General features: G+C 38.0%; 2 protein-coding genes across 2 annotated transcripts; one reads left to right on the top strand and one right to left on the bottom strand.

The window, feature by feature from the left end:
• Nucleotides 1–594: 594 nt before the first annotated feature.
• LOC139923796 (dehydrogenase/reductase SDR family member 11-like) lies at nucleotides 595–5,268 on the bottom strand. The gene is made up of 7 exons (XM_071914657.2): nucleotides 5,137–5,268; nucleotides 3,063–3,272; nucleotides 2,852–2,946; nucleotides 1,433–1,562; nucleotides 1,076–1,198; nucleotides 922–987; nucleotides 595–772 (listed from the first exon to the last, which is right to left on the bottom strand). The coding sequence occupies exons 1-7, from the start codon at nucleotides 5,266–5,268 to the stop codon at nucleotides 731–733; spliced, it is 798 nt and encodes a 265-aa protein (XP_071770758.2). The 3' UTR covers nucleotides 595–730.
• Nucleotides 5,269–6,189: 921 nt separating this feature from the next.
• On the top strand, nucleotides 6,190–11,631 carry ca4b (carbonic anhydrase IV b). The gene is made up of 9 exons (XM_071914613.2): nucleotides 6,190–6,253; nucleotides 8,019–8,063; nucleotides 8,198–8,362; nucleotides 8,839–8,984; nucleotides 9,161–9,253; nucleotides 10,029–10,095; nucleotides 10,383–10,546; nucleotides 10,686–10,868; nucleotides 11,590–11,631. Exons 1-9 carry the CDS (start codon nucleotides 6,190–6,192, stop codon nucleotides 11,629–11,631), a joined length of 969 nt encoding a protein of 322 aa, XP_071770714.2.
• Nucleotides 11,632–14,141: the final 2,510 nt, after the last annotated feature.

Genomic DNA, 14,141 nt, shown 5'->3' on the forward strand with positions numbered 1-14,141 from the left:
CAAAAAGTGCTGGAAACATTGGGACAACGTACCGGCGACGTTTAAAATGATGTGCAAGTGACGGCACTGTGGAATTTCATATGGTAACAATGTTTCCAAAAGGTTTGTTACGTCTGTACCGGCGACAGCACTCTGGAATTTCACTCAGTAGTTTGCTACAACGTTACATGTGACGTTCCAGCAACGACTCTGTGTTAGTAGGCATAATGTAGGACTGTCACACAAAAAAAAGTGCATGTCAAATTAAAGTTTTGCTGAGGTAAAATGGGTCTCCTGTAAAGTTAAATGAGCCTGGGTTCATGGAGTTTGGTGACAGAGTAAAAGCATCAAAATACAAAATTCAAATTTACCTAAAGCCTGCAGCAGCAGTTTCATCTGTAAATCAGTTATTGTAGAAATATAAAATAGTGCAAAATATTCACGGCCAGAGGGTTTGGAGTGTTTTAAGAGGGAACTTAAAACACACCTTTTTGGCATTGCTTTGACCTGAATTTAATGCTTGCATGCTTGCACTTTTCCTTGTTTTATTTCATTTTATTGTTTTATTATTGATCTGTTTTTATTGTCCATAAAGCAGTTTGCATTGTACTACAGTGTACGAAAACATGCTATGCAAATAAACGATTGTCTCAAAGTTACTCCATGATCAGACAAAATTATCAGAGCCACAAATAAATCCAGCTGATGAAAAATGCATTAATCCAATCATTTCCCGTCACATGGTGGGATGCTAAAACACCTGCTCCACACAACGCATCTGAACGTCTCCAATCTGGAAAAAAATAAATATAAAGTTTAACCGATTATGGTTAAAGTAAAGCATTGATATTTATACAGTGAAAGAACAATGGTTAAAAAGTTTTGGGTTTAAGTAATTGTAGAAAGTATTAAAACATCTACATGAGAGAGGGGATCACTCACCTGCACATGAGGAGGTGCACTTAGGACAAATGTAACCGCATTTGCAATGTCCTCTGCTTTCATACACTAAGACAATAGAAATGTAAATGTATTACTTGGGCTTGCCAAAAGTTCTCAATTTTTAGACAATGATAACTGATGATTGTATTATTGCTTCTCTGTAGAGCACATTTGTTACCATTATTTTACTATTATATGCAGCAGCAGCAGCTTTCTCAGGGTCGTTGTGGTAGAGCCGGGCAAAAAAATCTGTCTCCACTACACCGGGAGATATACACTGCAAAAGGAATGGCTTGTCAGAAATGAGCAAATGTCGTTTATGCAACAGATTTGACTTACAGCAATGAATGCATTGGTTGTGTACCGGTGTCAATGAAGAGTTCTGGTGCAAATCAGGTTCAAGTTAGGTTTAGTCATTCAGATTATGGTTCAATAGAGGCGCAATAAAGACTTGGGTGTCTTTGTACAATAAAATGTTTTAAAGTGAAGACAGAGAGACTACAGATCTTACCGTGGTTCTTATATGGGTCTTAGCATCAACCAGCTCTTGGCGCAGGCCCTCTGTCAGGGCCGTCACTGCAAACTTGGTGGCACTGTAGAAATGCACATCAGCACTGTGAATGACTCGATGTCCGCTCATGCTACAACAGAGAGAGACGGATTATGATGAGTAGTGGGAAAGTTTTATCATGTCAGCAGTATTTCTGGACAATATTTTCCTAAATTTGTGTATTTATCTGATATTGGTCCCATCTAGAGTAGTTGTGGATTATGATAAATCCATAATTTTGAAAAAGACCTCTTTGGTCGAAACGTCGTTCAATAAGTGTGCGGCTATCTTTCCCTTTTTGCTTCAGTACATTTTTATAGGCAGCACCTCCCTTATTGGTGTGCATTTTTGTCTTTTCGTCATATTGTTTTGTAAAGTAATCAGAGTATCTTGTCTCTAAGCCAAATATGAGTGAGTGACGCAAGAAACGTTGGCACGTAAATGGATAATCTATATTGTTTTACCATATATTGCTTTGGCCCGAATTGCTATCAGATCATAAAATGCCGGGCTCAGCTCCAGCAAGTAGTGCTGCCAGTGGACCGTTACCGCTGTATTTAAAATTTTGAAAGATTTGAAATCTCATTGTCATAATATATGCATTTAATGTAAATTTGATCGCATACATAAGTTCATCCGAAAATAATCAATGAATGGATAGAAAACTCAGAAGGGGCTTGATATCAGGGTGGTCGTGTTGATAAAAGGAAATGTTGCATGAGTTTGATCTGCTTTGAGCTGTGATTTTGTGTTAATGTTTCTTCAACCAAAGATCCTAATAATTAGAACAGTTCAACATATCTTGTGTGTGGGGGCGGTGATTTGGGTCGGCACTTTTTTCAGGATCTCACAGTTTCTCTGCCACGCATTACATTGGCCTCTGCTCCAACATGATGCTTGTGTGATTAATGAGTGGTTGTAAGGTTTTCTTGGACATTTTTCCTTGTATGGTTTGAGGGTCTAAGGCTGGTGGTGCTGGCAGGTTAGACTATGCAGAATAGGTAGGCTGTCTTGCTAAAATCTGCTATTGTATTGTGCTATTGTGCGCTTTGTTTTGCTTCCTTATGTTTGTGTTACATCATTCTGTTCTATAGTTGATTGTTGATCAGTTAGATTTAGTTAGGCTCATTCTCTGTAAAGTCCTTTGAGACATGCTTGTGATAAGATATGATGGGTAAGAACCTTGTCCAACTGGTAAGGCACCACAAAGTAGAAAATGGATTCAGATAAGCCTTGCAAGTCTACTTTTTGTAAAGCCGTTGACTACTTCTTGCAATAGATATTTACTTTGTGTGAAAAAGATCTGGGGCTATCGCTCTGTTGTGGTCACAAGCCGAAATGTCTAGCAACGCCCCCAACTTAAAGTGAATGTAACAGTACCTGTTTATATTTATGATGTGCCCATCATCAACATTTCTCTCTTTCATTGATTGATAGGCTTCACGTGCACAAATAGACAATGCAATGACATTCACCTGCAAGACATCATGGATTCATTTAGTAATCTGGATTGAATAACATCCAGATAATGTATTATGTTTAAGACTGTGTACATGTAAGTACGGTGAGTTTCTTGAGATTAAATCCTTACATCCAGCATGTTCCTCCAGCCACTGGTTTTTCCATTTAGCAGTGATTCTGGATGAGCCAAGCCAGCGTTGTTGATGCAGACATCCACGCCCTGGTGCTGGGCTTTGATGGCAGAGAACATGGACAGGATCTCTTCTTCATTAGTCAGGTCACACTTGAAAGGAACCAAAACGCCGCTGTAGCCTGCGTTTTGACACTCAGCTGCCACTTTCTGAAATCATAGGGAAACACAGGTCATACAATTGGCTTCAGATCCTGGTAAAAAAAAAAAAAAAAGTGTATTCACCAATTTATGGCGACTGTGTGATCTCGTGACTTTCATTGTCAGTTTCAATGATGTCAATTAAAAAGTTCAAAGTACTGGGGCGCCCCGGTGGCTCACCGAGTAGAGCGCGTACCATAAGACTCAGTCCTTCCCACAGCTCTCTTTCCCATACCTTCCTATCTCTCTCTCACTATCTCTCTGTCAATAAAGCATAAAAAAGCAAAAATAAATCTTTAAAAAAAAAAAAAAAAAAAAAAAAAAAAAGTTCAAAGTACTGTCTATGCGTGTTTTGTTTTGTTCTCATTTTGTCGCCACACTACCCAACTGCCATTCAGAGATTTGACAACGCAAATATGTCCAAATCTGTTAGAGAAGAACTTTGCACCAAATCAAGTCCAGCTAGTTTTGAATATAGCGAGTGAATAGTTAGATATTGTGCCATTGGTGATTCCTTATATTTACTTATTATTTCAGAACTATGTACTTGTAACTGACAACAGCCATTATAGTCAATAATCTTGGATACAATACAACTAATTATTACATTACATTTTGTAGAAATTCATTAAAAAAAAAACAGGTAATTAAATTAATCCATGGGCATATCACCAAACAGAGGTTTAAGAAAAGAGTTAGATGATATTATCTGATTGATGGTTGATTTATTATCAAATAAGATGTAAAGCCTGATGTAGGTTTAAAAAAATGAATCATAAAAGTAATTTACAAAATTTGAAGAAAAAAAAAAGAAAAAAGAAATGTGTGTGTTATGACAGGTACCCTAAAGAACAAGCCTTACAGTTTAATGATTATGGGGTTCCTCAGCCATTTATCAGCCAAGTCCCACAGAATAGTCAATAAAAGGCCTAGCCTGCAAACTGCAGCACAGGTTATCAAAGGTAAGGTCTATCAGGTGACTTACTGATGGTTGGCTGAAGGTTAAAGGTTTTTAATCAAGGGTTTTCCTTCAAAATAAGCACAAAATGTGTCACTTTTGGGAAAGAATAATAGCCTAATAGGTATTGGGTGCACCACTGAAATGCCCCATTTAATTATGACATTAGTAAAGAATAAATAATGATTCAATTTCATTCACACAATTCATAATGGAAAATTTCAGGCACTTAAGTTAGCCATATTCATGCATATGCCGTTACATACATATATAAGACCATTCAGTCACACATTTCATAATGTCATAACATACAACCTATGGCAAGTACAGGGTATTTCAATGGTAGACTGACTTGACACTAGGAACTAGTGCTCCCATCCCCTTTAGCAACAATAGCACCTCTGATATGGGTTTAAACTGACTTTTATAAGATACTACACATCCTTCCAAGTTGTCTGGTATAAGTTTGGTGTTTGAGACTTGGTGAATATTGACAAAATTATTTAGGGCACAGGGCATTTTGGTGGTGGGTTGTTGACTTGACACCAGGAGTTGAATGTCATTCTGCTACTGATGTAGGTTAAAGTTCAAATTGATAAGGTAGGCTAATAGACATCAGACATAATAGCATACATAGCTTTCACAGATTTATATGACTATTAATATATGCTATGAAATGGGCAGTATGCAAAACAGCAATTGTATTTTCATTTAGGACAACTTCTGTACTTTGTAAAACTCAAATAACACTGGAAAACGTGAAGGTTCGGTCTGGCTTGACGCGCATGGTGCTGCTGTTAGCTAGCTTTACTGCCAGTGTAACCTGGGTTGTGCTTGCAGCCAAAGTATCGACAGTGCACTGTTACTGTTCCTCGACATTTCCTCAGTGATGAATTTCTTGCATTCAAAGCAAACCTTTATTTTCTCGACGTCCCTGGCGCAGCCCACCACTTTCATCCCCTGCCGGACCAGATCCCTGGCAACAGCCGCTCCGATCCCAACCGAAGCTCCGGTCACCAGAGCCACTCTGCCTCTCCAACGGTCCATTACAGACCGTAAATTCAACCAGTTGAGAGACCAACACTTTTGGCTTCGGAACTTAGCTTACAATGAGTGTCAAGTTAGCCAGAATATAAACGTATAGCCTAGCTACTTGCGGTCAGAATTTTCAAAATAAAATGATTTTTGACGAACATGCGTTGCACCGTTGAGTAACAAAACACCAAAGTAAAAATAAAACCACACATTTAAAGATTAATTTAAAAAAATGACGTTATTTGATGTGGTATGAAGCTTTCTAGACCACAATAATTACCCTACTTTATTTTTAGTGACAAATGTTACGCCTTTATTGTGAAGGCAAAGCGCGTATTTCCGGTATTATTCTGACTCCTGCTGGTTGGCTTGACGCAGCTCCACTGTGAGGAGACAGAGTAGACTATCATGGAAGAATTATATCAGTTTACAGCCAAACTATCTTATCCATCCTTACTTTGGCTCGGTTCCGCTCCACGTGATTTTAATTTTGCATGAGCGGTAGTTTTGTTCCTATACTGACTGTCATTTGTTGATAAATCTGCTTTCCACAACCATGCACAAATTAATAAAATGATTACAAGAAATAAAATAATAAAATAAAAAGCTTTGTGTTTCTGAATGAGTTTGAAATTTGTGATTAAGGGGTGAATTTTCGATCAAGCACAAGGCGAAACTTTTCCATGCCAAGGTGTAAGATTTCAAGTCAAACCTTGTGAATTAGGCTGCATTCATTATCTTATGATATCAATCTTAAGATATCATTACATCAATGTCCAAAGGAAACCAGTGCCATAAAGCAAAAGCATGTGCACACCAAGTGGGCGGGACTGATAGGTGGGCCTACCTGTATAATAACAGCCAAACTGAGGGTGCTCTGTTTCTGGCATCATCCTCAGTATACTCCAGTGCAGGGAGACCAAGACGGATACAATGACAATGCTGAGACCTATTTTATTTTTCTTGGTATTTTCCATAAAGATGATTTCAGGGGCAGGTAAGTTCACTAAGGCATACAAAAATTCAGAATTGATTAAAATTGATTAGAAATTAGATTGTTAAATATACAGTGCAGTCTGTAAGTATTTGGACAGTGACAGATTTTTTGTTGTTTGCTCTGTACTCCAGCACATTGATTTGAAATGAAACAATGACTATCAGGTTAAAGTGCAGACTGTCAGCTTTAATTTTAGGGTATTTACATCCATATTGGGTGAACCGTGTAGGAATTGTGGCCCTTTTTATACACAGCCCCTCCATTTTAGGGGACCGAAAGTAATTGGATGATTGGCTACTCAGCCGTTTCTTGGGCAGGTGTGTTTCGTTTCATCGTTATTTCATGCACAAGAGAGTAAAAAGGTCTAGAGAACAAAAGGTCTAGCATTGATTCCCGGTGTGACATTTGCATTTGCAGTCTGTTGTTGTGTGTCTCTCAATATGAGGGCCAAAGAAGTGTCAGTGCCAGTAAAGCAGGCCATGATGACGCTGTAAAATCAGAATTAATCAATCAGAGACATCAGCAAAACATTAGGTGTGTCGAAATCAACTGTTTGGTACATTGATAAGAAGCAAGAACGCACTGGTGAGCTCAGCAATTGCAAGACCTGGCAGACCTTGGAAGACCTGTGTAGTGGATGACAGAAGAATATTTGGAGTGATAAAGAAGAACCCCGTTTCTACTGTTGAACAAATCAAGGATTTAGACGTAGATGGGTCAAAGACTACCATCAAGACCAGCATAACCTCAGAGGGTTCACCACAAGATGCAAACCCCTGGTAAATCTCAAAATGGCCAGGTTACAGTTTGCCAAGAAGTACATAAAAATGTTCTGGAACAAAGTGTTATGGACAGATGATCATGAGATAAAGATCACCCTGTAACTGAGTGATGGAAAGAGGAACGTGTGGAGAAAAAAAAAATGATGATCCAAAGCATAGCACCTCATCTGTCCAACATGGTGGAGGTGGTGTTATGGTTTGGGCATCTATGCCTGCTACTGGAACTGGCACACTTGTGTTCATTGATGATGTCAAAGTATACAGGGTGAATGCCAAAGTATACAGAAACATGTTGTCTGCTCAGATCCAAACAAATGCATCAATGGCCAATGTGTTCACTGATGATGTCACTGCTGACGGCAGAAGTTGAATGCCAAAGTATACAGAAACATCTTGCATCACCAGGAAAGATACCAACCGTCTGGTGATGGCTATGGGTCGCAGACTTCAGGCAGTCAATGGATTTGCAACCAAATATTAAATATGACAACTTGAAGTTTATGTTAATTTGGTCCCCTAAAATAGGGGGTTATATATATATAAAAAGGACTCCTACACAGTTCAATTGATATGGATGTAAATACCCTCAAATTAAAGCTGACAGTCTGCACTTTAACCTCATAGTCCAAATACTTATGGGCTGCACTGTATATTCAATTTACATGTTTTTAGGCATATGTTTGTGATTTGTAGCTTGAAGAATTTGTGCATATATTCTATTATTATTATTATTATTATTATTATTACATGTTAGAGATACAGAGCAAAGAACAATTACGGCACATGGACTTGCAGAAGAGTCTCAAATTCATTAAATCAAGTAACAATGGTTGAAGTCATAGGTTGGTTAATCATAGAAAATAAATTTGTAATATTTAATAATCCTCACCTATTTGCTTTTATTTGTTCTCTCTGCAATATTCAATCATACATTCTTTTTCTGATTTGCTATTAAATGACCATTTCAAACCCTCCACTTCTAGATTGGTGCTACCAGTCCCAGATGACATGCAATGACGCCTGCCCAGGTATACCTTTAAAACAAGCATATAACATTAACCACTGAAAGTAATGAACCCTAATGTAACCCTGTAGTGTTGAGTGCAATAGAGCAGACATTTACATTGTTACATTGTTTTCTTCCATTGTCTTGGTTTCACAGGGCCTGAAACATGGCCAGTGGTTTCACAGCACTGCAGTGGCAGAGCCCAGTCTCCCATTAACATTATCACACGGAAAGCACTAACAGATGAACGTCTCACTCCACTGCAGTTCACTGGCTATCAAGAGACTTTTCATGGTCGCATCACAAACACTGGTCACACTGGTACGTCTTTATAAATCTATTTAACCTGCAACAAGAAAGTATAATAATAGCAGTCTTTATTTATACAACAGATTTTGTGCAAAGAATGTGATGATGCTTCACAGAGTGATTAAAATGAGCTTGAATAAAGTAAATCGTAGTGGTAAGAGAATGACTTCATTTGTAAATCACAATCTGAAATGGTATAAGAAATATAAAATTAAGAAAAAATAAAGTAAGAGGGATAATAATAGTCAAAAAATAGAAATAAGGACTCTGCAGCCCTCGCATCCTCTGGAAGATAGATCCACATGAGGGCCATGACAAATAAAAGAGAGTTCACCGAAACATTAAGCATGCCAAAGCCAAAGCACTTGACTGTCCTTTCAAAACCCTAAAACACTCTAGGTGTTTTAAGGTGTTTTAAGGTCATAATAAAAAGTCTGATGTCATGATAAGAAGCTCTGTTATCATCAATGACTTCAATTTTATTCTAGTTCAATTGGACCTGCCTGCCAGTGCAACGATCAAAGGTGGAAATCTGGGTGTACCGTACAAGGCGGTGCACCTCCACCTACACTGGGGCAAAGATGCAGGAGTGGGGTCTGAACACACCATTGATGGAGAGCAGTTTCCAATGGAGGTATGAAACATAGGGATGGAAGATGATGAATGTCAGTGTGTGGTATAATCAGTACAATACATGATATAGCTGTTTTGTTCACTGTATTTAAATGAATGAAAAATGGATTCTGATTCTAGAAGAAAAAATAATTTATTGAAACAATGAAACAATCATATTTTTTATGCTATCTACAGATGCATATTGTCCACATAAAAGAAGAATACAACTCTTTACCCGAAGCTCTGAGAGACCCCACTGGTGTTGCAGTTCTTGCATTTTTCTTTCAGGTGATCAGCTTGTTTATCTTTCATCAACAACAACAACAACAACAACAACAAAAAACAGTGTAACAGTTTTAAACAGTGTTTAAAATGGAAATGTAATATAAGTCTGTAGCTCTACAGTCTGTAGTTGTATATTAGCTTGTCAAATGAAACAGGGCATTAGTCAAGGTAGAATGATCTATAAGTCTCTCATTGTCATTTAAAGACTAAATCAATTTAATTGTTGCAATATTCCCAAGGTGGTAAATCCATGTCTGATCCAGCTTTTCAGCATGTTGCTCAAAGTTTCAACACAAATCAAAGAAAGCTTCTAAATTCTCAGATACAGGCTTGATGTATGGAGTTATGAACTTAGAGATAACTGAAATTTGAGAGATATGTTCAGGGTCATTGATAATTACCTCAGTATTGTCTGAATTGAGATGGGAACTTTTGTGACATCAGGTCTTTAATGTTAGTGAGACAGTCACATAATACCGCCTACCTATTTGACTCATTTGGTATAACTGAGAAATACAGCTGAGAATGAAAATGAAATTATATGAAAGAAGATGCAAGGCAAACAAATAAAACGACCAAGGATCTAGAAAGAAAACTATATGGGCTCAAGAATTGAGCCTTGAGGTACACCGCACATAAATATTGAAGCAGAAAAAACATTATAACAGAGAGACTGAAAATTTTCTGTCTGACATGTAAGATTAGATCTAATATTTAAGAAAATGTAATTTTAGGTTGCCAGAAGACTTGAACGTTGTGTTTTTTAATTTTATTTCAGGAATCGAGGACCGCAAATAAGAAATATGATCCCATTGTATGCGCTCTGAAAGATATCAAACATCCTAGTAAGTCATATCTGCTTACAAGAACAAAATAGATATAGATTGTGCTCCATAATCTCCCAGTCACGTTGGCTCTATAGGCTGCTAAATGTGCCGCTGATAATTGCGGCACATTAGGCTAAAGTGCAATTGGCATGTTCTGTAGTTTATATAACACATCATAAAAAAACACCTTTTGTTACATGTCTACAATAAATCAATTAGAACAATGAAGTTGTCACCTTGAACCTATTGTTGTCTAATATGAGATCCATTCACTAATTCGCTGTGTTAATATTTTACAAAACCAGCCAACATCACTACAGTGAAGGGTGTGTCCCTGGATATGCTCACTCCTCCTCAGAGTAATATGACGAACTACTTTCGCTACCAAGGCTCCCTCACTACACCCAACTGTGCAGAAGCTGTCATTTGGACAGTGTTTGAAAACACCATTCCACTCAGCAGGCAGCAGGTGCTTTTCAGAATATTGTATCATCTATCTTAAGTATTTATTTATTTTTTTACACCTTTTTCACACTGAATTGATCAATATATTATTTTGCAGAGTTGATTTTAACCTTCTTGTGTTGATTTCTCTGTTTTTCTTACAGCTTACTGCATTCTGCCAGATTCAGTTTTCCAATGGAATGCTAATGGTAAAAACACACCGGCCGGTGCAGCCCCTGAATGGACGGCAGGTGTATCACTCTGGAGGCCATGTTGCTTTGGTTAGCACTGTGCTACTCATCACTTCAGTGTTGGCATCCAGTGGACTCTCCCTGCACAGTTTAACTGTTAACTGTTAACTGTTGACCTCACAATGCACTGTGCTGTCATGTCATTATCTTGTTTGATGGCAAAAAGAGCGGTTTTATTCTTCTTTTATGAATGCTGTTGTCATTTATATTTATGGGGTTGATAATGATAAGGGATAGTTGTCAAATAAAGATGAAATGTTTTTATAAAGGTAAATTATGTATGCATGAGTGTATTACATGCACTGTGTGCATCTGTCTAAAAAGACAACCTGTTGTGTTCTAAGTATTGTCATTTTCCCTCTTTGTGTTATACATTAAATATGAGTTGTAGATTTAACATCAAATCAAATTATTTTAAATTGTACTGTCTAGAACAGACTGTGGGAGAGATTTTTAATATTGAACTTGTAATTGTGATGTAAATGTAAATAACAATCAAGCCATACACACACACACACACACACACACACACACACACACCATCTGTGAAGGTTATATGATAATTAAAATTATATCATATCTGTAAAACTATCAATATTGTTCTGAGACTTCATTCAAATCCAAACTGTGGTTGGATTTTGTCGATGCCAGTTCCACTATGATCCACCATGTGGCAGTACTGAATAAGTCTGAGTAGCTGTTGTCAGTTCTCTCATGGGTTCTGCGTGGTTAGCTTTTATACTGCATTCAACTGAGGGGAGCTGTAGCAAATACGAATAATGTGCATGAACATCCTCAAACTTTTTCCTATCTCTAGGAGTCCAGGGAGAGCTTCAACCCTCGTTTTGTGATCAGCTGACCAACCCATAGCCATGATTTAATGTGAAACTGAGCCGTATGACTTGACAGAAACAGGAGTATGGGTGTAATGACTTTTTGTGGTGTATATGGAGAGACACAAGATGGATTCAGAGCTGCCAGCTTCCATAAACCATTAAGTCCAATACCAGATGCAAAATGGCCTATTTTAATGTTTCTAGTGACATTGTTTGATGATAGACAACTTTCAACAACTAGACACTTTGAATACAGCAACTAAGGTATTCTTAACAGATATTATTATATAGCATAATGGTTCACAGAAGTATAGAGGCTAGAGGATATTTGTCTTCTTAAGATCGGATATCATGGATAATACAATCAACCCTAGTCAATGACCCGGGAGGATAATGCCTACTGGTGTCAATTGATGCTTTACTTGTTTTGGGACACTGGTGCTATCTATATCACCCTAAGCAGCAGAGCAGATCACTTTGGATATAATCCCATGTTACACAGAAATAGATGTCTGATGCGAGCACAACCTCTAGCGCTACAGTGGAGAGCCGGGGAGATAATCTGCACAATGCACAGTCATGTTTGCCTATTGCAGTGCTGCATTCCTTGATTTCTTGGACGAGACAGATACTGCCTCATTATCGGCTTCTATCATACAAGAAAAAATCTTTGTGTGTGTGTGTGTGTGGATGGGGGGGGGGGGGGGGTTGTATATTCATTCTGATATCTGATACCCTGCAGCAGATGAATCTTTGTTGAATTGATTATACCCACATTTGCAAGCTGATTTTTTTTATTGCTACAGTAGTGTCTGCATGTCTTTTTTTTTTTTTTTACAAAGATATCTTTTCTCGGTTTGTGCACACCGCCCATCCCCCACTTCCTCTTATTTCACTTGGTGTGACTCTGAGGTTTGGGTTGTCTTGACAACAGAGGACATAGGCCTATCTCTATTCTATTTGCGAAGTTTCTGTTGTTGCAAGCATATTGCACATTTGCTGCTGGGATAGGGAAGAGCCTTGCACCATCCCCCACCCACGTTACAAACGTATATGCGTGTGAATGAGTTCTCAGAAATACAAATGAGATATTAACATCTTTTGCTGTTTCTGTAATCTATATTTTAGAGTAGTGTTGCTGTAATACCTGAAATATTTAAAGATACTGACGTGCACCATACTCTCTCTTTGCTAACCTAAACATATAACAGCTACACCATCTCTAAGATTAATACACTCAATCTCTAAGTAATGTTTGGTCCTAGGTAAGATGTTTGAATAATTCAGTGTTTTATTGTTTATCTTGTTCTCATACCCCTATTTCAACGATGTCAGAGAATTGTGTTGTCCCGAGGTGTTGGTGCACTTTCACATAAATTATTACTGGAATCAATATCTATCTGCTTTATTATAGGACTCTGACTTCTTTTTTGAAACAGGTGTTGCCTTGTGACTGCATGTCCTTAAAAGGGGGTGAGCACGGGCTTCTCAGCGATGGTGAAGTCTGCCTGAGCTTCATGGGCGTAGGCTACGAATGTATGTGGCTGTGAATGTGTATGTGTGTGTGTGTGTGTGTGCATGCATAAGCACATGCACATCAGTATATGCTACCCTGCATGTATATTTTGCGTGCGTGTGTGTGTGTGTGTGTGTGTGCGTGTGTGTGTGCGTAGACTGTTACACCTTTTCCTGTGTGAACCACGTGGCTGAGACAGGGTTAATAAAAAGATCACAGTCACTTCTGGGTTCTCTTTCTTCTGGGGAGTCCAAGAGCTGGTAAGATTAAGCCAACTGTAACCTTAACTCTGGCGCCAAAATACTTAACATCTGAACACTGCTGTAGTTTCTTTTGGACAATGTTGTATCTTTCCTATGTAAATTAATTTAAAATGTACAGTATTTTCGCCCAGTGACAGACTTTGATGTCAATGTGCCTCATTAATGTTCTGTGTCAGCATCATTTTAAGGAGCATTGATGTCAAATGCTGGGGGTGAAAATGAAAGTGGACTGTTATAAATATTTCTCAGTTGTGAAATGATTTTACAAACAGGAACTGTGTTGAAATGAATTTGTGAAAACTTGCCTTAACACACCAAGTCTTTTGTTCAATTCGTGTGCCTTGGAGCGACCAGGAGCTACTGATGTACAGTGTTGTCACCCATAAAGTAGAAAGCACTACTAAACTTCACTACACAGTGTAGTGTTTCCTACTTTATGGATGAGTATACTGTTGGCTGCAGAGGAAAATAGAAGAAGAACTCAACACTGTATAAAGGCTTTTTGATGTTTATAGGACCCGTCCATTGTGAAAAACAGCTTTATTGCCCTGTAGTTGTTGTTAATTCAATTTTCCATTGTGTTAATCCATCAGATATTGATCTGATAAAGATGTTGTCATGGAGACAGAACATGAAATATTGCCATGATAGAAAATAACTGTACTTATTGTAGGAGAATAAGAAAACAATCCAGACAAACACAGCTGCAGAAAACAGATGAGAATTGTCAACATTCAAGACAGTTTATTGTTGT

This window comes from Centroberyx gerrardi, chromosome 6 (assembly GCF_048128805.1).
Source record: "Centroberyx gerrardi isolate f3 chromosome 6, fCenGer3.hap1.cur.20231027, whole genome shotgun sequence".
Taxonomy (NCBI): Eukaryota; Metazoa; Chordata; class Actinopteri; order Beryciformes; family Berycidae; genus Centroberyx; species Centroberyx gerrardi.

Excerpts from the sequence above, each read along its gene's own strand:
- ca4b (XM_071914613.2), top strand. The coding sequence starts at position 6,190 with ATGACAATGCTGAGACCTATTTTATTTTTCTTGGTATTTTCCATAAAG. Across the intron at positions 6,254-8,018 it reads AAAGATGATTTCAGGGGCAG|ATTGGTGCTACCAGTCCCAG; the intron begins GTAAGTTCACTA and ends CTCCACTTCTAG. Across the intron at positions 9,254-10,028 it reads TTCTTGCATTTTTCTTTCAG|GAATCGAGGACCGCAAATAA; the intron begins GTGATCAGCTTG and ends ATTTTATTTCAG.
- LOC139923796 (XM_071914657.2), bottom strand. The coding sequence starts at position 5,268 with ATGGACCGTTGGAGAGGCAGAGTGGCTCTGGTGACCGGAGCTTCGGTT. Across the intron at positions 1,563-2,851 it reads CACATCATAAATATAAACAG|CATGAGCGGACATCGAGTCA; the intron begins GTACTGTTACAT and ends TCTCTGTTGTAG. Across the intron at positions 773-921 it reads GTGCACCTCCTCATGTGCAG|ATTGGAGACGTTCAGATGCG; the intron begins GTGAGTGATCCC and ends ATTTTTTTCCAG.